This window comes from Dendropsophus ebraccatus, chromosome 11 (genome assembly GCF_027789765.1).
Source record: "Dendropsophus ebraccatus isolate aDenEbr1 chromosome 11, aDenEbr1.pat, whole genome shotgun sequence".
Lineage (NCBI taxonomy): Eukaryota > Metazoa > Chordata > Amphibia > Anura > Hylidae > Dendropsophus > Dendropsophus ebraccatus.
This window is the reverse complement of record NC_091464.1, coordinates 25,526,196-25,550,620: the sequence shown is the minus strand read 5'-3', so window position 1 is coordinate 25,550,620 and position 24,425 is coordinate 25,526,196. Positions and strand designations below refer to the sequence as shown.

Sequence of the window (24,425 nt, the reverse complement as noted above, 5' to 3'; positions counted from 1 at the left end):
CGGGGGATCCTTGTGCAAAAATGTCTGCTTCTTTTCAAGTTTGCACTAGGCACAGACTTTGATGAATGTGCCCCTAAATGTCGCTGTGAGAAAGCAGCATATAGAGAGTTTTGTGTCACTTTCTAGGATGCCAATCCTGTTGGTACAATTCATAATGAAAATACTCTTTGCTGCCTTGGAAAAAGCTATTGCTTTTGTCAATATCACTGTGCAGCCATCAGGCCACCATATTTTCAGGCTTTTTTCTAAATATTAAAAGCATAAAAAAATTTCCAACTGCAGTATCTTTTCAAACAAGCTGTTAGTTACCACTGGGTACCATCCATTTACCCATAGTAACGCATGTTGCAATATCTTTGGTAATATATTGCAAATATTGCAATATTTGCCCTAAAACAGTTCAAAAGAACACTGCTTGGTGACCTAATTGTGTTATACGGGACTATTGGAGCTCTTAGACAGTGTGTTAGGGTTATTGTTGAAGTTCTACTCAGCTCTATAGGGGAGAGAATGCAAAATAGCAACAAAAAAAAAAAGAAAAAGAAAAGAAAAAAAGATGGTTATGTGCATAGAGACTAATTTTGTTGGATTGCTAAGGGAGTTTAAAAAGACATTTAGGTCTATGTGTATGAAAGTCAGTTGTTCCTCTGGATTAGAATACAAATAAAAACTGTTCCAGCTGCTGTAAAAAAATGCAGCTCAGAATGATGGTTCTAAAGATGCCATGATCTCAGAAGGTGGAAATTCACTTTAAATGTAGGCGCTTGTAAACTATGTTGATATAAATATTAATAGATGCCAATGGTTTGGCAAATAAAAAAATATATTGCCGAGGCAGCAAAGTAGCAATAGAAAGTAAAAAATAAACATCTACCCAACAAAACAAAAAAAAACTCTTTACTTTTTACATACCTACAGCTGGACAGATAGTGGCAATATTTAAAGGCACACCCTATAAGTGGCATTAGCTCTGCCAAGAAAATGGCAAATGAGTGTTCCAAAATTATGCTTTCTCTCAGGACAGCAGTGGATGTGGTGGATCAGCGATGTAAAATTAAAGCGAATGTACCATCAGGTACCATGGTATTGGTCCATTCTAGCCTCGCCTGAAGCACTGGAGGCAGGCCTGCCCACCCCTAGTGTGACAAAACTCCTTCCCCTCTGTGACGCGGCCCAATTAGAATCACTGAAAGTTTATTTTATCTGCCTCATAGCATTGGGGGTGGCTGAAGAACAGCTGCGTATCCACTGTGGGTTTTAGGCAACAGCAACCAAAAAGCAACAGTTCACGAAAGAATGCACAACAATTAAGCCAAGGTAACTTGCCTTATAGCAATTTAAGCAGTTTTTTGTATCACAGTTAGAGGACAGAATCCTCAATGATATGTAACCCATCAAGAACTCTGCCTATACCGTGATACCACTCAAGAAACCGCAAAAGCAGTTAAAACCTCACACCATATGAGCAACCACTGTGTGACCTCTGACTACCCTTGAAATATCTTAAAATCCCTAAGAATAGTTATCAGCCACTCACCATGCTTGTCCGGAAAAATGGACTTGACACAAAAAAATTTCTTGACACAAAAAACAGGGATGGAACCCTTCGGCTATGGTTACCAAGAAGGGAAATGTTCTCTTTTGAGTCTGGATATTACTGTTCTTGGGACATGGATTGCACAGTGCAGAGGCATAAAGCTGCTGTGGATATATATATATACCTGTGTTTTATATAGTTTGATTGGGCAAAACCATGGGTATTTTATTTGATGGTGGGGTTGTGTATTTACATGTATCTGAATCAACTTTGGGTATTTTTTACATGATTATCTGATTATTTGGGGTCTAAGGGGGAACATTACTTTATATTTTTCAAAAAGAATACTTATGGTTGGCGCATATGGTAATGGGGATTTGAATAGACACTATCTGTCATGTGCCTGAATGTTGGGTGATGAATTAGTACAGGCGTGATAAAATCCGGTGCTATCCAGACTTGATTCATTTTGATGAATGTCAGCCTCTCTACACTGGGGGAAGGCAACCTTGTCCTTTTAGGTGTTACAATTCCCCTGCTACACGTAACATCCTCTGGTGCTATGTTGCTTGCTAAGCATGACAGCATGGACAGAGCAAACTCTGCCAGCTGTGGCCAGTTGTCTAGCTTTTCAGCCCATAACTGCATAGGGTCTGTAACGTTAAGGGGCAGTGGTGAATCCAAGTAAAAAAAACCACCTGATGATTCAGTTGTTGACGTTCCATTCCGCGTGGATGCTGCTGACTTGGTTCCTCCCCTGATGGGTGTACAAAGTCGCTCATGAGCAAATGCAGTCTCAAGCTGCTACCATGGTTACTACTGCTGCTCCTCTTGCCCCCACTTCCAGTCATGGGAGTGGAGCACACTGGCTTTTTCCGAGAAGGTCTTATTAGGGAGGAAGGCTGGTAATGATGGAATGCCTTAACCAAGCAACTGCTCAAAAGTTCACGGTAGTAACAAAGTTTTGCTTCAATGTCCGCAGGTGGAAAAAAAATTTAGCCATTTTCCGCAGGTTTCAGGGATCAAGCAGGGTGGCCAGCCAATAGTCATCCCTCCTTCGGATTGTGTCAATGCAACTGTTGGAGCGCAAGCACTCCAGCAGGCATGTTGCCACCTGGAAAAGAGTCACTGAGTGTCTCTTTTCACCAGCCTCCTTGGACTAGCTCCATGGTATGCTGGGGTCATACTCCTCTAGCCTTCTTACATATGTTGTTAATAGTCACAATTCACATTGTTTTAATGGTACCTGTGTAGGGTGGGATGGCATCTTTGTGATGCTGTGGGGGAGGGGTGGTGCCTTGCATTCCTGACAGTTAGCTGGCTATTTAGGTGTGTCAGTGTTCAGATGTAGTAGCCATGACTAAGCCATGACTAAGGGTTAGTTATAGAACTGAACTTTTGGCGAAGTTTGAAACAATCCGAGTTCGGTTCGCTCATCTCTAGTTACATGTGTATCTCAGTGATGTCTGTTGAGGTAGGCTGGCAGTCTGGCAGTAACCAGTTACAAAGGGAGACTTTCCCCAAGTGCTTTGTTAACTGTTCAGTATTCACAAGCCATTCCCAAACCATACTGTTTCAGCTTCCATGCGACAAGCAACATCATGGCCCCTATAACCCACTGAAGCACAGAGTGTATATATACAAGACGTCTGTTCCCCCTTGTCAGTAGCTGTATTGAGCAATAGTAGAGGACAGCCTCTCAGAAATTCATAGCTACAAGGCTGGACAGGATGTTCAGCCTGCAGTCATCTTCGTTCAACTCAACTGGCAGAAACTCACATGTCCAATGGCAGTGGCTATTAGAATCATTTAGTCAATGTTATTTAAAAAAAAATTAAAGGGACTATACCACCTAGAGTTTTTTTTACCTATTACAACTAGATAGGGAAAAAAAAAAATTTAGTTTTATTATTGTAGCTTATTTTTTGTGTTTTCATCGTAATTCCTTGTACATTATTCATGTGGTAGCTGCTTTCAACAGCATTTAAGAATGTGCTTCCCTGCAAGCCCCATGGACATAGATTAGAAAGGCACCCCATTGACTTCTATGGGGAAGTTCTCTATTCATGCTTTGCAACCTGTACCACACCTGTTGTGAATGTCTTGATCCCATCTACTGGTACTCCTAGCTTATTTTTAGACCTAGTTGTGAGAACGAAAACTGCACGATTTTGGGTTTATTTTATAATACAGATAGTAAAATGGAAAATTAGAAAAATACCCAAAAATTCTTTAAAAATGTTTAAGGGTGCCTTCACACCTAGCAACTCGCAGCGTAAATTACGCTGCGAGTCGGGTAGGTCCTGGCAGATCACTTTCACTACATACACGCAGCGGTCGTTCTTCTGCCGGCCCCTTAACCCCTTCAGCTGCCGCCCGACTCCTGCTCTGCTCTGTATACATTACCTCTCCTCGCTGCACGGGTCCCAGCGTACTGCTCTCCTGCCCGGCCAATCAGTGTGTTGCCCTGCCGCAGCCACTGATTGGCCGGGCGGGATAGCAGTACGCGGGGACCCGTGCAGCGAGGAGAGGTAATGTATACAGCAGAGTGGGAGCGGGAGCCGGGCGGGAGCTGAAGGGGTTAAGCAGCCAGCAGAATTACATACTGTACACGCAGCGGTCGATCTGCAAGGACCTGACAGACTCGCAGCGTCATTTACGCTGCGAGTCGCTAGGTGTGAAGGCACCTTAAAATAAAACCCTACGTCATTTCCTGGTGACACAATACATTGAATTATACATATCTTTTTTTTTGCAACCACTTTTATTTAGTGTCCTGTAATGTCTGATGGTTTCATGAGGATAGCATATATATAGGTGAGGTATGGAAGCTTACATAGAAGTAAAATCTCCCAGATCAACTCAAAGCCTTTTACAGTTGCTGTAAACTGTAGATCCAATACTACTTATAGTCCTGCAAACCTAACTCACAATTTCCCTTTGTTACTGTTCATTAGGGAGTCCTTCAGAATGAATAATGAATAATCTATGCAAGCGCTGAGCTTGCTAGGCAGCACCCGAATTAATTCCTGTGGCTGCTTAGCAACAGACCCCAGCGTCAGAGGTGACCGGCCTGGTGATTCCATTCTATAACTCTAATGCTCGCATAGTCATAGCGGTCGCCTATTCACCAAATTACTACAAAGGGGCTGGTAACAACTGGGACACAAACTTGTGGACAGCATGTGGACAGCTTAGTCTGAAAGTGAATTTCTACCTTTTATTATTGTGTTGCTTTTAGGCCCCAAATTCTTCAATGACTAGATCACTATACTCATAGGGGGAGATTTATCAAACATGGTGTAACGTGAAACTGCCTCAGTTACCCCTAGCAACCAATCAGATTCCACCTTTCATTTTCCAAAGAGTCTGTGAGGAATGAAATGTGGAATCTGATTGGTTGCTAAGGGCAACTGAGCCAGTTTCACCTGTTACACCATGTTTAATAAATCTCCCCCATAATATCAACATAGAGATCAGTTTTTCTGATCCAGAGCTAAGATATCCTTAACCCCTTAGTGACCGCCGATACGGCTTTTTACGGCAGTTACTAAGGGTCCTTATTCTGCTGCCATCAGCTTTTTACGGCGATGGCAGAGAATAAGGCTGCGGGGTCGGGACGGCCCCCACCCCATCCCCCCGGCGACCGGAGGTAGCTGAGGGGTTGGGGCCGTGTGTGGGGTCCGTCCCGCCCCCCCCCCCCCTAACCGACGATCGCCGCTATTAACGTTATAGCGGCGGCCGTCGGTAAAGGGGATTACCGATGCTGCCGCCGCCTTTCATCTCCCCCCGCCGTAAATCTACGGCGGGGGGAGATGAAATAAGTGTCCCCCAGACCTCAGATCAGCCCCCCCCTAGTAGGGCGATCACTAACCCCCCTCCCCCGGCGGCCATCATTTCCAATATGGCCGCCGCCATCGCTGTGAACCGACTAATGTCTGTTCACAGCGATGGAAAAGTTAAAATGAATGAAAGCCCCATGCTCTCAGCCACCGGAGGTAGCGGAGAGCATGGGGCAGTCATCGGGGACCCCCCTGTGGGGTCCCGGTACAAGCGATCAGCGGTATATACTATATATACCGCTGATCGCTTGTACCATGTGCTCCCGGCACTTTTTATCCCCTGTCACCATGAATGATTGGTGACAGGGGATAAAAAGAGATTACCTGTAACCACCCCAGACTGTCCGTAACCACCCCACATTACCTGTAATCTCATTTTTTTTATTTTATTTTAGTAACTGCGCTATTCTAATAACCATTACTAGCTGCGGTTTTGCTCCTGTAAATTGGCACTCCTTCCCTTCTGAGCCCTGCTGTGTGCCCATACAGTGGTTTATGCCCACATATGGGGTACCGTTGTACTCAGGAGAACCTGCGTTACAGATTTTGGGGTACGTTTTCTCTCCTGTTCCTCGTCAAATTGAGAAATTTCAAACTAAACCAACATATTATTGGGAGTTTTTCATTTTTACTGGCCAATTTTGAATACTTTCCTCTAATACCTGTGGGGTAAAAATGGTCACCACACCCCAAGATGAATTCTTTGAGGGGTGCACTTTCCAAAATGGGGTGACTTTTGGGGGGGAATCTATTCTGCTGACACTACAGGGGCTCTGCAAACGCACCTGGAGCTCAGAAACTTCTTCAGAAAAATCTGCACTGAAAATGCTAATTGGCCTCCTTCCCTTCTGAGCCCGGCTGTGTGCCCATGCAGTGGTTTATGCACACATATGGGGTACCATTCTACTCAGGAGAACCTGCTTTACATATATTGGGGTGACATTTCTCTCCTGTTCCTCATGAAATTGAGAAATTTCTAACTAAAGGAACATATTATTGGAAAAATTCGAGTTTTTCATTTTTACTGTCTACTTTTGAATACTTTCCTCTAATACCTGTGGGGTCAAAATGCTCACCACACCCCAAAATGAATTCTTTGAGGGGTGCACTTTCCAAAATGGAGTGACTTATTGGGAGATTTTACTCTGCGGACACTACAGGGGCTCTGCAAACGCACCTGGCGCTCAGAAACTTCTTCAGCAAAATCTGCTTTGAAAAAGCTAATTGGCGCTCCTTTCCTTCTGAGCCCTCCTGTGTGCCCATGCAGTGGTTTATGCCCACATATGAGGTACCTTTTCACTTAGGAGAACCTGCGTTACAAATTTTGGGGTACTTTTTTCCTCTTGTTCCTCATAAAATTGAGAAATTTCAAACTAAAAGAACATAATATTGGAAAAATTTGAGTTTTTCATTTTTACTGTCTACTTTTGAATACTTTCCTCTAATACCTGTGGGGTCAAAATGGTCACCACACACCAAGATGAATACTTTGAAGGGTGCACTTTCCAAAATGGGGTGACTTATGGGGGGTTTTCTCTCTGCTGACACTACAGGGGCACTGCAAACGCACCTGGCGCTCAGAAACTTCTTCAGCAAAATTTGCATTGGAAAAGCTAATTGGCGCTCCCTTCCTTCTGAGCCCTGCTTTGTGCCCATACAGTGGTTTACGCCCACATATGGGGTACCGTTGTACTCAAGAGAACCTGCATTACAAATTTTGGGGTGCTTTTTCTCTCATATTCCTTTTGAAAATGAGAAACTTTAATCTAAATGTATATATTGTTGGAAAATTTAAATTTTCCATTTTTTTTACTGCCTAATTGTGAATACTTTCCTCCAGCCCCTGTAGGGTTAAAATGCTCATTATACCCCTAGATTAATTCTTTAAGGTGTGTAGTTTCCAAAATGGGGTCACTTATGGGGGGTGTCAGGATACCAGACTTCTAAATCCATTTAAAAAAAGAACTGGTCTCTAAAAAAATCAGTTTTGGAAACTTTCACGAAAATGTGATAATTTGCTGATAAATTTCTAAGCCCCATAACACCCTAAAAAAAAGTAAAATTTGTTTATTATGTTAAATTATTAAATTATTATTTGTTAAATTATGCCAGAATAAAGAAGACATATTGGTAATGTGACTTAGTAACTAATTTATGTGCTACAACGTTCTTTTTTTTAGAAGCAGAGAATTTCAAAGTTCATAAAATGCAATTTATTTTAATTTTTCATGATATTTTGATGTTTTTCACAAAAAACACACAAAGTAGTGACCAAATTTTGCCACTAACATAAAGTGCCATATGTGACGAAAAAACAATCTCAGAATCGCTAGCATACGTTAAAGCATCACTGAGCTATAAGAGCATAAAGTGAGACAGGTCAGATTTTGAAAAATTAGCCTGGTCATTAAGGCCCAAACTAGCTGCAGCACGAAGGGGTTAAGGGAACGTTCACACGTACCAGATCCGCAGCGGATGTCTTGATGCGAATTCGCAGCGAGACCCGCTGGGGATCCCTGGCCAGTAAACTCTATGGGCAGATAAACTTGCAGCAGGATGTGCATCCCGCTGCGAGTTTGTCTACCCATAGAGTTTACTGGGCAGGGATCCGCAGCGGGTCTCGCTGGGAATTCGCAGCAAGGAATCCACTGCAGATCTGGTACATGTGAAGGTATGCTAAAGGTAGCTTCACACATAGCGATTCCCGCTACTGTGAGTTTGAATGGGGTTACATACTCAGAATAGCGGAATTTTCATACCACTGCAAGTATGTAAATGCCGGCCCCCTTAACCAGCTGCCGCCCAGAGCATACTTTACCTGGTCCGCTCTCCAGGTGCATCTGAGGCTCTCGGCATCCGTAGGTCCCGCTCAGCCAATCAGTGCATGACCCTGTCACACTCATTGATTGGCTGGGCAGGACCTATGGGAGTCGGGAGCCTCAGATGCAGCCGGACCACAGACCAGGTAATGAAAATTACCTGGAACTCGCAGCATGAAATCCACTGCAATTCGCTACATGTAAAGATACCCTAAATAGGAAAAGATTGAAAACATAAAAGGATGGAGGCTCTAGAGAACCTAATAATGTCTTATCATTGAGTTCACAGTATAATAGTATGTAGCAGGCACCAAAACTCCCTCTAGTGTCGGCTGCAAACAAATTGGGTTATATTTTAAATCAATGTCAGTACATTCTAGTTTTTATTCTAGTTTTTCTGATACAAAAGAAGTGACAAGAATAAACATACACTAAAAGGAATAATCAACATGGAAGGGGTAAATCCTTAAAAAAATTGCTCATTTACCTGAAATCTTGTAACTACATCTACTAAAAATTCCTTGGTATGGATATAGATAATATTATAGATAATATTAAAGGGGTATTCAAACTAAAAACTAACTTGTCCTCTACTCACAGGATAAGAGATTGCAGGGGGTCTTACCTCTATACCCCCAGTGATCTCCAGATTAGCCACCAGCTCCTTTATTTTGAACAGAGCCTTGGATACAGCTTGTGACCCACAGCTCTATTCATTTTCTATGGAGCTGCCATGAAGAGCCAGGTGCTGTACTCCATAGAGAACAAATTGAGCCAAGGTCATGTGTCTTATCCCTAGCTCTATTCAAAACAAAGGAGGCAAAGGCCGATATGGAGATCGTCGAGGTATAGAGTTCAGACCCTCGTGACCTCTTACTTGTTCCCTATCCTTTGGATAGAAGACAAGTTATTTTAAAGTTGGAATACCCCGTAAGGGTAGCTTCACATGTACCGGATCCGCAGCGGATTTCACGCTGCAAGTTTGCAGCGAAATCTGCTGCAAATCTTTGTAGTGTGAAGTGCTATGGGGTTATATATCAGCAGCAGAATTTTCATTCTGCTGTGGATATGTAACCCGGCCCCTTTAACCCCCCATAGCCCCCAGCCTGGAGCAAACTTTACCTGCTCGGTGCCGCGGCTGCATTTCGCTGCAAACTCGCAGCGTGAAATCCGCTGCAAATCCGGTACGTGTGAAGCTACCCTTAGGATATGTTCACACTACGTAAAAGTACGGCCGTTGTTGCCATCGGTAACAACAGCCGTACTTTGTACGGGTGAACAATACCCATTGTTCTGAGGGATCCCGGCCGGAGCGTATACACATCGAATAAGCTCCTGCCGGGATCCTGCATGGGCCGCAAATAACTGACAGGTCAGGTTGTGTTAAAAGGTTACCAGGATGTAGTTGGGACCAGGCACCGACAGTGGTGGGTCATGGCAATGTGTACTTTTTTTTTTGGGGGGAGCCCAATTTTGCCACTATTAAAATTAAAAAATAAATAAATAAAAAAGGTGGACAACCTATTTAAAAGCGAAACCCCGAGGCCTTCTCATTTTGTTGATCAGTGGAGAGTAAAGGGCATGGTGCAGTCTTCCAGACACAAAAGCTAGGCTTGGAGGTACAGTACCAGGTACAGCCACATTTATGGCAATTGCTAAAGTTTCTATGGTTAATTTTTAAAGGGACTATCCAGAATTGAAAAAAAAAGTCTACTTTCCTGAAGAAACAGCGCCACACCTGTCTCCAGGATGTGTGTGGTATTACACACTTCAACAGAAATTTAATGGAAAATAACTCCAAAACCACACCCAAACAAAGGACAAGAGTGGTGCATGTTTTTCCTTTTAAAATTTTTTTTATTTAAAAGGTGGTGCATGTTTTTTATGCCTAGATAACTCTTTTAATTGTGAACACAAGATTTGTGAGAAAAATCATCGGCACTACTTCCTTTGTTGGCTTACATGCAGTTAGTTAGACATTTAATATGGGCTAGGCTGAGTTGCAACGGAGGTGTTCCTCACAACAGAATCTTTTGTCCAAACAATCAAATAGATAGAAAGCTGAGGGCACTCACCAATTAGTTGCAAAATACTTTATTCCAGAATGCGGTTAAAATCTGTGTGATGCATATCACTCTTGAGCAGACGCCATACCGCTTCACAGCATAGATAACAACATGACGGCCATTTCACGCGCATGCGCGCTTCATCAGATCCATTTTAACCGCATTCTGGAATGAAGTATTTTGCAACTAATTAGTGAGTGCCCTCAGCTTTCTATCTATTTAATTATCTTTTTTAATTGTGAGATACTTCAATTTACCCAGTTTTTTGGTTAAAAAAGTGAAACCATCAGGATTGCCTCCATAGCGCAGTAGTAAATGAATGCTACAAAACAACACAGGTAATTGGTTAAACTGAGCATTTTATATACAAGCATCAATAGATTACATCATCATTGTCATCTATTAATTACATCATTTATACTTAAAATGGACCAATATGGTGTAAATAAATCTTACATATGACATGTAAGAATAAAAGTATGCTTAAAAACATGTATGTGTATGTGCTTGTACATGTACTATATATGCATATACCTATAAAATATAAACATGTACATTTCAACCTGTTTTTCTAGAATGTCTAGCAAGAACAAGTGTTTACATTGCAAGAAAGAAAAGAGGTTTTCTTGAAAAGAAAAGGACATACAATTCATTGAAGTACTTGTGTTCTGCTTCTAGGCAGGGCTGTATTTAGCAGAGAAACTAGGTACTGTTAATGCATAGGACAGTGATGTTAGATAGAATTACAAATGATCCCTATTACAATATAAAAGGGAATGGCTGGGCTTAGAAAACAAGGCAGTTTCTAGGCCCAACCAATCCAACAATAAGCATTTTCTCCAAAAATAAAAGACGACGGGAAATATGTCAGATGTGGAATATTTCCTATATGGAAGACAGATACTAGGGGATACTAGGTTCTCATCCGTTATGGTTAAATGAGGCAACTTTAAAACGAAATAGAAAGCAACATATACTTTAAGGCATTTGTTATTTTTGGAGAAAATGCATAGTAAGATGTTTTTTTGCAATTTATTATCTCCAAAAAGTAACACAATTTTTTGTTTATTGTTTTTCCATTGAGGCTTGAGGGCACTTATAGCATTTCTAAACACAGCCCTACTGTAAAGCTAATATACCTGATGTAAAGATACCTGAAACCAAATGGATTTAGTAGAATAACATGAAAATAGGTAACATGTAAAATGGAAAAAAAAAATTATAAAAAAAAAAATCCCAAATTGACATTTGTTATACACTGCTATTTTGTTTGTGTTGAACTGTACAATATATTGCCATGAAAATGAGCTAAAACCATGTATATGAATTGGCTTTTTGTATGTTATTAATATTTTTAGAACCATTTCCACTCTTGTGTTTTTGAGAACCCCACAGCTTTGCCCAAATAGTACAGTATTGAGATACTGTATGGGGGGGGGTCTTAAATATTTAAAATGAAGTTCCAATTCCGAACCTCATTTAATAAGAATTGTTTAAAAAAAAAAAAAAAAGAATTGTTACCTTTACAAGATAAGATAAGACAAGTAATTTTACCTCTCCCTCCAGTCTTATGCACAGGCATATGCAGAAGACACATGGGCTGTTCAGGGCATATTCTGCATAGGGTCCGCTAAGGACATGGCATAGAATTTGGTATTGATCTCTTCATCTAGTTAAGGTATTGATTTTGATAACATTAAAATGTAAGAATTTAAGTAGCCGAAAACAATTTATTACTCTACACAATCATAAAAGTATATCTTTATGAGGATATTAGAGTTACCTAAAGAAACACTATAGTCAAAATGGATGCATCGGCTATGCCCAGTGTACGGCCTAAAGTGGTAGTGCATGACACATTGGTTCTTGCTTGTTTGGCATGCACAGTCTCTTCAAGGAACTCTGTACTGGAAAGATAGTCTGAGGCAATAAGACAAGCATTTGGTAGCAGTACTGTGTAAATCTATCATTTAAAAGGATTATCCAAGCTTAGAAAAAAAAATTGCTGCTATCTACCAGAAACAGCGCCTCCATTGTCCTTAGTTTATGGGTGGTATTGCAGCTCGGTTCTATTGAAGTGAAGCGATCTAAATTGTAATACCACAAACAACCTGAGGACAGATGTGGTGCTGTTTTTGGAAGAAAGCAGCCATAATTATTTATTTTTTTTAATTCTGGATTACTTCTTTAATTTCATATTGGCAGGCCATGTCAGGTCTGAACTATAAGAATCATGTTGAGCTTTAAGAAAGAAAAAAATAAGTACCAGTGGTCCCTTTGGCATTGACTTGTACATTGGTGCTCCCAGCCATTCACTCTACAGGAAACATAGCTCCATTCAAATGAATGACTGGGAGTATTGATGTGGCCCATGGGTCTCTAAACTGCGGCCCTCCAGCTGTTGCAATACTACATTTCCCATTAAGTCTGGACAGCCAAATGCAAAGCTTTAGCTGTCTGGGCATGATGAGAATTGTGGTTTTGCAACAGCTGGAGGGCCGCAGTTTGGAGACCCATGCTGTGACCCATTCATTCTAAGGTTAAAGGGTTCCAGACAAACAAAAAAGGACACAAAGAGGGAGATTTATCAAACATGGTGTAAAGTGAGACTGGCTCAGTTGCCCCTAGCAACCAATCAGATTCCACCTTTAATTTCTCACAGACTCTTTGGAAAATGAAAGGTGGAATCTGATTGGTTGCTAGGGGCAACTGAGCCAGTTTCACTTTACACCATGTTTGGTAAATCACCCCCTACATCTACATAAAAAACATGAAGCATTAAATAAAACATTGGCTGTATTTATGCTGCAAAATAGTCCCTGCCACAATATAAATGTATGGAGGACTAAGAGAGTAAGGCTAGGTTCACACTGCGTTTTCAGTATCCGTCTAAGGGATCCGGTTTTTTTAACGGTCAAAAAAGTAGTGTCCACAGTACTTTATTGTGCGTTAAAAAAAAACACATCCGTTTTGATCCGTTTATTTTTTAAAATGGAAGTCAATGGAAAAAACGGATCAAAAACGGATGCACACAAATGCATCCGTTTTTTTGCAAAAAACGGATCCGGATGCTGAAAACGCAGTGTGAACCTAGCCTAAGCATGGTTTTCTTACTATATGATACATGGACATTCACATTCTATTTAACCTTTTAACTTTATGAACTTGTCAAAGCCCCTAAAAAGCCTTTAGTGCAAACCTCTTGATGTAATCTCAGAACAGTTACCTGGTTCTAAGTGATAATAGACAGAAGAAAGGTGCTGTCTCTAGAAGAAAGTGGCCATGTTTTTGAACTACTGATAACCCCTTTAAAATTGACCCCTCAATGATGACAGCCTCAGACTATAGTAGCAACACAGTCTATTGACATATGGGTAAGAGATGCGGAAACCCAGCTTAGAAATTGTTCATACATTTCCAAAAGGAACAACAGAGAAACAGAACGTCACATAAGAAAATATGCTCCAGCATTGATATTTTATACAGAATACAAGTATCTACTAAACAGACATGCAAATTTCCAGTCTTTCTTTAAAGCTGGGTCTTTAAATAAGCGACTCAATCATGTTGACTATTGCTCAGAAATAAATGTGAGATCACATGACAGGCCAAGCAGCTTTTAGTATGCAAGGGAAGCTGTTAACCTTTTCACCACCTTTAGAAGCTATAGTGGCAACCAAGTGTTTCCTATAATGTCATATTAGTGTTCAATATCATTATTGAATCCAAAATTGACTATAAATAGAACATTCTTGTTAGAGTTAGGGGTTTCCCTAAAATTTCTGTAAGAACACACAAAATCAGGAAATATAAAAATAAATAAAAGATTAAAAGAGTTTACTTAATCTCAGAGACTCAATCAAACCATAGGGAAATCATTTCTCTTAAGGGTCCATTCACACGTACAGGTTCTGCTGCAGATATCATTGTGACCTAATGACTGAACACAGCATAAAATCTGCGCCAACAAATCTGCTGCATATCCTGTGCATGTGAACCCACCCTTAAGGGGTTGTATCATTTAGAAAACTAGGTCTAAACTGCAACATTATGTGAATATTGGGGGAGATTTATCAAACATGGTGTAAAGTGAAACTGGCTCAGTTGCCCCTAGCAACCAATCAGATCCCACCTTTCATTCCTCACAGACTCTTTGGAAAATGAAAGGAGGAATCTGATTGGTTGCTAGGGGCAACTGATCCAGTTTCACTTTACACCATGTTTGATAAATCTCCCCCATTATATTTCACATATACAAGCATTTCTGATACTGTACTTTTGATGACAATTCCTGCTACTAAAGGTTGGGCAACAAGATATTACACTTAAAAGAGAAGTCCCATAAAAGTTTAAAAAAAAAAAAAAAAAGGCATGTGGGGGAACTTAATAAACAAAGTATATTCACCAGTCCTTGTTCCCCCATAGTGCCACTCCCGCTTCTCGTTGGAATCCGGGTATGCCACATACCTGGCTTTTCCAGCAGCAACGTAACAGCCCAGCTCATCAACTTCCTGCTCAGCCAGTCAATAACTGGGGAGATGTCCCGCCCATCACTGACTGCCTAAGCAGGCAGTCGATTAGCTGGATATGTGACATTGCAGCTGGAAGAGCTGCACGAGACTGGACCCGGCAGTAGTGCTACGAGGCATGAGCATAGGTAAGTACTGTATAGTTTATTATGTTTCCACACACCCTTGTCTTTGTGCTTTTATTTTATTTAATAGGACTTCTCCTTTAAACTAGTTCTCTAGAAAACATGGCCAATTTCTTGGTAAAACAAAACAATACTGTTCCAAGATTTTTTTCCTTTTTTTTTTTTTTCGTAAAGAAAGCAGCTATGGGAAGTTACTTTTTTATATGGTTACTTGATTACTTTTCTTTATAAGGGTACGTTCACACTTACCGGATCCGCAGCGGATTTCATTTAAATAACTGAACACAGCATCAAATCTGCACCATCAAATCTGCACCATCAAATCTGCTGCAAATCTGCTGCAGATCTGCTGCGGATCCTGTAGGTGTGAACGCACCCTAAAGGGGTTATCCAGAGAGCAGTCAAGGTCTCACCTGTTCTCCTTTCCGTCACTTTACTTCCTCCCTCTGACTCTCTTTTGTGAAAACTTTCTAGATGAGAGTAGGAGGGAAGGACGTTGCGGACATTGTATGCGGGTAAAATCAGAATAGGTAGGATGTTTTCTGCGCTCTGGATAACCTCTTTAACCTCAGTCATTTCAACACTCACCAAATTACTGCCGATCACCAATACATGGTACATTCTTGACTTTCTGCTAAGCCAATCACCTATCATAGTGGTGACCATGCATTTCCTGCATTTCAAGTGGGTACCATGAAGTGGAGATCGGCAACCCCTTTAAGTTTAATGTCTTTCAAGACTACAACCCATTGAGTGACAATAATGTACAAAAATGGAGGTCATGTGCACTTTTCATTTTTACAGCTATGTACAACATATGTTGTAACTGTAAATTTCTTCTGCATTAACATGCATCTTTAAGGGCTGATCACATGATCTGTGCAATTCATAGTCATACAATAATGCCATACATATTTATTTATTTATTTCTATGGCAGCTTGTATAGACATATATGTTAAATATTCTACCCCTTAAGGCTACGTTCACACTATGTAAAAGCAAATGCCTTTGTTGTGCAAACAACAGCCACTAATTTGGATACAATGGCCAATATTTCCATAACAATGACCGTTGTTAAGAAATATGGCTGTTGTTTTTACATAGTGTGAATAAAGCCTAAAGGGCATGTATCACCTAGATTTTCTTTAACTATTTAGCATCAGCTACTAAAAGTTGTTCTTATATTCTAATCAGTTTCTATTTTTTTAACTGCTGTTTTTATTTCCCTTTTTATAAATTGTTATGGGGCTACCATCTTTCCTGAACTGTTTTTAACAGCATTTAGTGACATACTTTACAGCAAGACTCATGGACATAGATGACAATAGACAAAGACTGTCCCCGTGAAATGAATGTAAAACATTACTGATGCTACAGGTGTCACATGTTGCTGCAATGCTGTACAGATCATTTTACATCAGCCTCCTCCTTATCACCACATAGATAGAATAGGAAGTCTCAGCTTAGATTTAGCTCCAGTGGTGAGAATGAAAACTGCAAGAGTTGAATAATAATTTATAATAGAGATAGAAAAATAGAAAATTAAAGAAAAATCATTAAAATTTCTTAAATATATTTAACATAAAAACATTATTTAAACAATTAGTCATTTTCTGATGACGCATTCCCTTTAAGCCATGGTCCCTGAGATTAACTATAATTATACTAATAAGAGTTTCCCAAAATGATCGCTACACAAAATAAATATAGTTGCTAAATGTTGCCGATAGTTCTAACTTTAAATTTACAAAAATATGGCGGTGTACGGGCCCTTGCACTCTAAGGAAATCACGCGAACAACTTGCCGTGGAATTCGTGCTCGCTCCCGCTTAAACATCTGGCCATCCCACAGGTTTCATTCTAGGCTCAGGCGGATTCAGCCGTCTTCCAAAGAATTGACATGTCGCTTCTTTGGCAGCACGATGGAATTCGCCTGACCATAGCGAAACCTTTTAGCCACAGCATGGGGGTGGGGGTTGAGAGACGTAATTTCCTTAGTGCTGCGAGTGTGTGAGAGCTGGGGGGCACGGAGAGGTGCAGGGGGGCTGCCCGGGTGATCGCTAGATCACTAGACCGACCTGACCACTTAGCCCAGAATAAACAGTTGAATAGAATGGAACATGACAGGTTCCCTATAAACCATTATAATTTTTATGATCTCTGATTGCAATAATTCAATGAAATAAAAAACAGTTCTTTTTATTAACTACCAGTGGATGCAAATCCATCCTGTTCATATGATGATCAAACATGTGCAGGACTAATGAAAGGCACAGTACAGCTATCAATTCCTGTGTGTCCATCATACGGTCAGGGCAGATTTTTTTTTTACCATAGAAGAAAACAATTAAGGTTTCTATTGATTGACAGCAGAGATCTTAAAGTTGTGACGCCCTTATGTAGGCAGTATATTGAAAAACTGACTTTTCATTATGCAAAAAATAATTTATTTTCTTAAAGCATCATACTTGTAAAGGGCTAAACAGGATTAGCTTTCTCCCCAAAACAGCCCAACACCTGTCCTCAGGCTGTGTGTGGTATTACAACTCCATTAACAATAAAGGAACAGAGCTGCAATACCACACTCAAACTGAGGACAAGAGTGGCACTGTTTTGGAAAGGAAGCAGCTATATTTTTCTAATCCTAAATATCCCCTTTAAGTGCAATAGGAATATTGAAAAGCAATATTTTAAGGTATAGATGCATCTTTATCAATTCCATATTAAACATATGAAAGCAATACACAAACCCAGATGGGATAGGCACAGACAGGGAGTTAAGTGATTCCATTAAAATACATTTATAGAGAAACACCTTTGATGTATTGTAAAATATTCTTTCTACACATATGCTAATTTAAGGTGGCCACAGATCTGCGTCAGCAATAACTGATGCCTAGCGGTAACAAAGCCATTGTAAGCACTGTATTCCTTTCTCTGAGCCTCAAGGGTTAATCTGGAGACAATGCCTTTGACAATAATTGCATATTTGCTTTAGCAATCCCTGGAAGCAGTAGATCTGGCTGTTGCCTCTTTGTAGATTCTATAACTGAATATGATTTTCAAAATTTAGTAAAAATAAATAAAAAAAATAACTCAAACAAATATTTTTCTTAAAATAATAATTAAATGTGATGTTTCAGTAATGTAACACTTTATATCACAATGTGCTTTATGTGCATAATACAGTTACATTACAGAGCTTCTGGGAGTTTAAAGGTTTCATTCACCTAGACTGTTCATAGGAGAGTCTTAAAGGGGTTATCCGGATTAGAAAAAGGACACAGATACTTTCTGGCAAAAACAGCATCAGCCCTGTCCTCAGGTTGTGTGTGGTACTGCAACTCAGTTCTATTTGCTTCAATGGAAAAGAGCTGCAAAACCACACATATACTGAGGACAAAGACTGCTGCTGTTTGTGGAAGAAAGCAGCAATGTTTTTATAAGCCTGAATAACCCCTTTAATTTTTGCATCTGTACTACAGTGACAGTACTTGGCCAGCTCAGGGTTCTCCTGAACCTAAGAGTTCTTATCCTTACTTTTGAAAAAATAATTTATTCCCATCATTTTTTTTTTTTTCAATAAAAGCAGCAAAGCCCACAGCACATATGCTATGTGTGAATGAAATCTAATTCTATCAATTCTATTGCGCCAGTACATATAGATGGAGCTATGTCTTATATGCTTGACTATATGTGCATCCATGATGAGATACCCTTTGAATATAAAGATATCCATGTATTTTTTTTTTCACATATACTTACGGTATAGTATATAATATAATAATCACTTATATATTTTTAATACAAATTAATACATTTTTTTGAGTGGAAAATATATCTGTAAAATTACCCATTTATTTCTGCTTTTATATATATACATAGGATTTTCCCATATGACTTATGAGTGCATATTTGTGTATATATTTAGATACACACAAATACATATATAGATATTTAACCCACCTGTGCAAACATTTACACCCATGCACATGCATACACACTCACACCCGAACATATATGTGTTGTGCAATGCCACTTGTGCCTATAGCCAATGGGATGATGTTTCAGTGGCCGCCATAATACTCTGATACAACACGAGCGCTTTTTCTCGCGTCCTTTGCCCTAACACTTTCAACGCAGTTGTTTTTTATTAGGATATTTCTAGAACAATACAACAGCTATACCTTCAAGTGTAACAAAAGTTTTCCCTGAAATGTATGTACAATCCTTGGTGCAAGCATATTTGACTTATACTTTGAACCTCTTGATAAAATGTACAATCAGTGTGTCCCTTTTTCCTGATCTGAGTTTTGTATTCCTATAAGGAAATTATTATTACAAGAATGCAGTTCTGGAATAAATAATTTCAGCAATGATACAACTAAATAGGTAGCAGGATAATCGTAAAATGGAAATGTGCATGTATGTGTATTTTTCTATGTCTGCATGTGTGTTTGCATGTATATAGCTAGATAGTGTGTGCATGCAATAAGTATCCATGCATTATTTGTTCTTTTTTTTTTCACAGTTACTAATTTTATAAATGGAATGTAATCAAGAGTATAGTAGTGTGATAGAATACTAGATTTTCTAACACGACACCTGAAACCTTCACACCAAAGGAGGCCTGTTACACTTTAGCTTGCAAGTTACTGTATACCTCTATAATAACTTGATATGTAGCTAAGTGTTAAACCAGGAGCCCTCCATATGCAGGCCTGAAGTAGAAAAGTGGGCATAATCCACTTTATAGACAACTACTGTCTAACAAGATTGTTAGGAGTAGTTGCAGAACAACTATTAACATATGCATGCAGTTAATTTACATATAATTGGAGTGATATATGTGGGATACCCTACCCATGGTCTTATTGCAGTCCCACAAATGTGATCGGATTTAACCTTTGCACCCTGTGCATCATATCCCTTTGAAGGGTCAAGGTTCCTCTGTAATATTGATACATCCATCCAAGCTACAAACCCTTCCCTAATGAGGTGATTCTCATAACTAGGAAGCAGTAGACCATGGCGCCATATTTCTTCCTCAGTGGTCTGCAGATCATAGTACACTTTAAGATCCTGTTAGCATCGTGTTATACATCCCAGCAGAGACACACTGCAATTGCAGCAAAGTATTTTTGTCTATAGTTTTTTTTTGTTGTTTTTTTTTTCAAAAAAAATAAAATCCAAAATATCGAAGCCTTGATATACAAATAATAGAACCTTAACACAAAAATATATATGTTCCTCATTAAAATATGGAAGGCCTTTTTATCATCAGCTATTTAATTATTAAAGCATGAAATGTAGCGCTGTACATATGTGCATTGATCATTTAAGTGCAATTATAGGTTACACCACTACTGGATATGCGGCGCACATATCCAGTAGAGTTAGATTATATTGTACGACTAGTTACTTGCCATGGTAATATAGTATCCGTGAATTCATTGTGATGCACATTTCTTTGGAAACCGCCATCTTAAGGTGTGATTAATGGGAGCAGTTTAGCTCCTCTGCAATGCAATAAATAGTGATACCATCAATGTCTCCAGTGCAGTAAAGCCAGATGTTGCTGCAGAACCTCTTGTGAAAAAAAAAGTGTTCTTCAGGATGCTACTTCTTTTACAACATTTATGTGACACCTGTGTGCTGCAAGAGGTTGTGCAACTGAGTATACAAACTAATTTGGCTGCGACGCCCGTAGTAGAATAGAAAGTGAAGCTTACTGATGGCCGCACCGTCATTCAAATACTCCCTAGTCCAAGAACGTTACCAGATTATTCTGGCCTACCAGTGCTGACAATAGATGTTCGGTGAATTTGTATTTGTTGCAGATGCAATAAAAACATCACTTACACAACTATTGCTTTCCATGCAGAATTGACACATCTAGAAAAAAGTATTACCTAGCAGATTATTGCATTACACAAATTCTGCAGATGCCCCATACACTTTGCCAGGAGCAGATAGGTCAAACGTCAGTCAGCATTTTGGTTATATTTACATAGTTTGTATTTCCTAAGGTGCAATTTGCCGTTTGTAAATTCTTCTCCCTAAAATCTTCGTTGCTATGGTTAACTCCTTCTTGGATCTCCATGTAATCAGATTTACTTAAGGTGGAGGCACTTCTGCTTTTTTGAAGGTCAGGGGAAGATGGGATCTTTGGACAGCTGGTTACTTGCAAATATTGTGCTTGCTCCTCACCCTCTGTCTCTCTATGATAGAAGTAATTGAAGTTGGACACTATTACAGGAACTGGTAAGGCAATGGTTAACACGCCTGCAATCGCACAGAGAGAGCCTACTATTTTGCCACCTATTGTTGTAGGGACCATGTCTCCATATCCTACTGTTGTCATGGAAACCACAGCCCACCAGAAGGCATCTGGGATGCTGGGAAACTGAGATTCTCTCTCGTCAGCCTCTGCAAAATACACAGCACTGGAGAAAAGAATAACACCAATGAAGAGGAAAAATATTAGAAGACCTAGTTCCCTCATACTTGCTTTAAGTGTTTGACCCAGAATTTGAAGGCCCTTGGAATGTCTGGAAAGTTTAAAGATCCTAAACACTCTAACCAGTCTTATTACTCTAAGAATTGCTAAAGACATTGCTTGCTGACCCTGTTGCCCATCTTCAGTTTTTTCTGCCAGCTCTGTACCTAGCGTTATAAAATAAGGAATGATAGCCACTATGTCAATGATGTTCATAATATTGGTAAAAAATCCAGCTTTGCTTGGACAGGCAAAAAAACGAACCAAGAACTCAAATGAAAACCATATAATGCAAAGTGTCTCAACAATGAAGAATGGATCAGTAAAGGTATTTGACTGTTGGTAGCGGCCTGTGCTGTTGGAATATGGATAGTAATTGACAGCACTCCCATGCATGTCCTCATTTTCATCCCTAAAAACGGGCAAAGTTTCAAGGCAAAAACTCACAATCGAGATTAAGATCACCATAACCGATATAATGGCAATAATCCTAGCAGGGCCCGAGCTTTCGGGATACTCAAAAAGAAGCCACACTTGCTTCTGGAACTCATTGTCTGGCAAAGGACGTTCCTCCTCCTTAATAAACCCTTCGTCCTCCCTGAAGATCTCCATGGCTTCTTCACCAAGTTCATAGAACCGAATTTCCTCCGAGAAGATGTCCAAGGGCACATTCACAGGTCTCCTTAATCTGCCTCCAGACTGGTAATAATACAGGATGGCATCAAAACTTGGTCTGTTCCTATCGAAGAAATATTCATTCCTCAATGGATCAAAGTACCTCATCCTCTTTTTCGGATCCCCTAGCAATGTTTCAGGAAACTGGGACAAGGTCTTGAGTTGAGTTTCGAAGCGAAGGCCGGAAATGTTAATGACAACTCTCTCGCAACATTCATGATCGGGATCGGGGTCATAGCTGTCCTGTGGGTGACCTGGCAAAGCTGATGCTTCATCTGTGGGATCTCCAGTGGCAACTGTCATAGTTAGTCCAAACGAGCGCACAACCTATTTCTTCTGGTTGCTTGTTGTGACCACAATACAGCACTGTGGATGGATGGATATACTCAGGATAAGAAAGGATTTTGGAATATGAGAGGCATGTAACCTCTCGCCTAGAAAAGATGAGAGAATAGTTAAAACAATGGCCACCTACTTCCATACCTCTGCACCAGAGTGGCTGCTTAGACATCTTTTGCCTAGAAACTCTTTGTGAAAAATACCAATAGGATGAGGTGCTGAATGCTCCATAGATCAATGCACATCCCAGTGACATTGTATAGATTAAAGGTATGCCTTCCTACATTACAGCATCAAAAATGCAGTATTTTAGGACAGGGTATTACTGGTCTCCAATTGCATTCAATGCACATAAGATCCCAGGAGCATCCAAAGTAATATACATTACAAGGCCAGTGAAGATTGCTTCCTGTATACAGACATCATATACTTCTTACTGAATAAAAATACTCATCTCAAATTAGAAATCTGCATCAAGTGCAGTCATTGGTCTCATAATAAGTATATATATATATATATATATATATATATATATATATATAGTTTCAAATATGACCTCACCCATTTTTTATATATATATATATATATATATATATAGAGTACAATCATATATCATCGGGGTACTATACACATGGGATTATTAATACTTCATCGTCTGTCATCACGAAAGGATTATTCAATGTCACAGAGAAATTATTTTTATTATGAAATGCAAATATTTATATAGTTAAACACAAACATATGGTAAAGCAAACACCTAAAGGTCATGCTATAACAAATCCTAAAATATTTCAGATAATCCTCTCTGTCGTTTCAGTAGAAGCAATGCCTTTCCTATGTGAAAGCAATGAAACAAGACATTACCTTGAGAGACAATCCTCCAGGTTTCTTAGTAACCAGACTAGGTAGAATCCGTTCTCCAGGGAATACAAAGAAGAAAAACAGGTTTTCTGGCATCCTATACATTTATTTGTCCAAAGAATTCCCCAAAAAATTTAAATCAGCTGTTGCTAAAATAGGAGATTTCTTGGGGAAGAAGAGGAGCTCATTCTTCTTCAAGTGAAGGGATAGGATTGGTCTGGCAGGTTCCCTTTCCTGAAAACCTTCTGTTTAAAACATGTAATGTGCTTAGATGGAAGATGCTAAGCTCAGCAAAAAGGGTAAAAAAAAAATGGTCTGGTGTCCTCAAGAGGTGTGACGTTGCCTGGTGGTAAGGAATAAAAAAGCAGGAGCTAGGTAAAGCGGGTACATCACGAAACATCTGCAGAGACCTAGTTTCCAGATGCAGTAGTCACACAGCCTTCCCCCTTGTCAGCCTGCGTTATGATGCTTCGCTATTCTGCACTGCAACAAAACAAGAGGCAGCATTCACAGCACATCCCACATTACAGGGAGAGCCGAAGAGATGGAACATTGGAATCCACACAGAGTTAAACCTTTCAACAGGCACATCAACACATGTAAATACATGGAGCCGATAGAGCTGTATCTACTGAAACATGCATTATACAAATATACTGCTATTACGTTATGGATTGGCAGTATAACCTTGCGTTACCGAGACACTATGCTGAAATACTGTGAACTTCGATAAGAGGACATAACATCCATGTCTGCAATAACAATAGAGAAGCGAGATGCATGTACTTTCCATTATTCATCTTTTAACTTTTTCATATCCAGGCTGCACCATCTAAATGCAACATATAGTATAAAACTATGCTTGTCCTTCATCTTTGTCACAAAAGTCATTGAGAGGCAGCAAGGCGTGCAGTTGGGGAAGCTATAAGAAGATAAGATGTGGTTAGCACTCTTCTCCTCCTTCATGATCGGAGGGGAGAAAGACCTCTCTGTTGCTCCTAACAACAATACGGGGGCAATGCGTGTCATTTCTTTGCCCGCTGCTCTCGGAGGAGGTTGTGCATCCCCACCCTTCAGCAATAAAGCAGGCTTTTTGTCTCTTGCCCAGGTCACAAAGCCCAGAGAGAAGACA

General features: G+C 39.9%; 1 protein-coding gene across 1 annotated transcript; it reads right to left on the bottom strand.

The window, feature by feature from the left end:
- Positions 1-20,896: 20,896 nt before the first annotated feature.
- Positions 20,897-22,396, bottom strand: LOC138767301 (potassium voltage-gated channel subfamily A member 2). The gene has a single exon (XM_069944754.1). The coding sequence runs from the start codon at positions 22,394-22,396 to the stop codon at positions 20,897-20,899; it is 1,500 nt and encodes a 499-aa protein (XP_069800855.1).
- Between the last annotated feature and the right edge of the window lie 2,029 nt (positions 22,397-24,425).

What these genes read in the sequence shown, in the direction of transcription:
- LOC138767301 (XM_069944754.1), bottom strand. Translation starts at nt 22,396, where the DNA reads ATGACAGTTGCCACTGGAGATCCCACAGATGAAGCATCAGCTTTGCCA.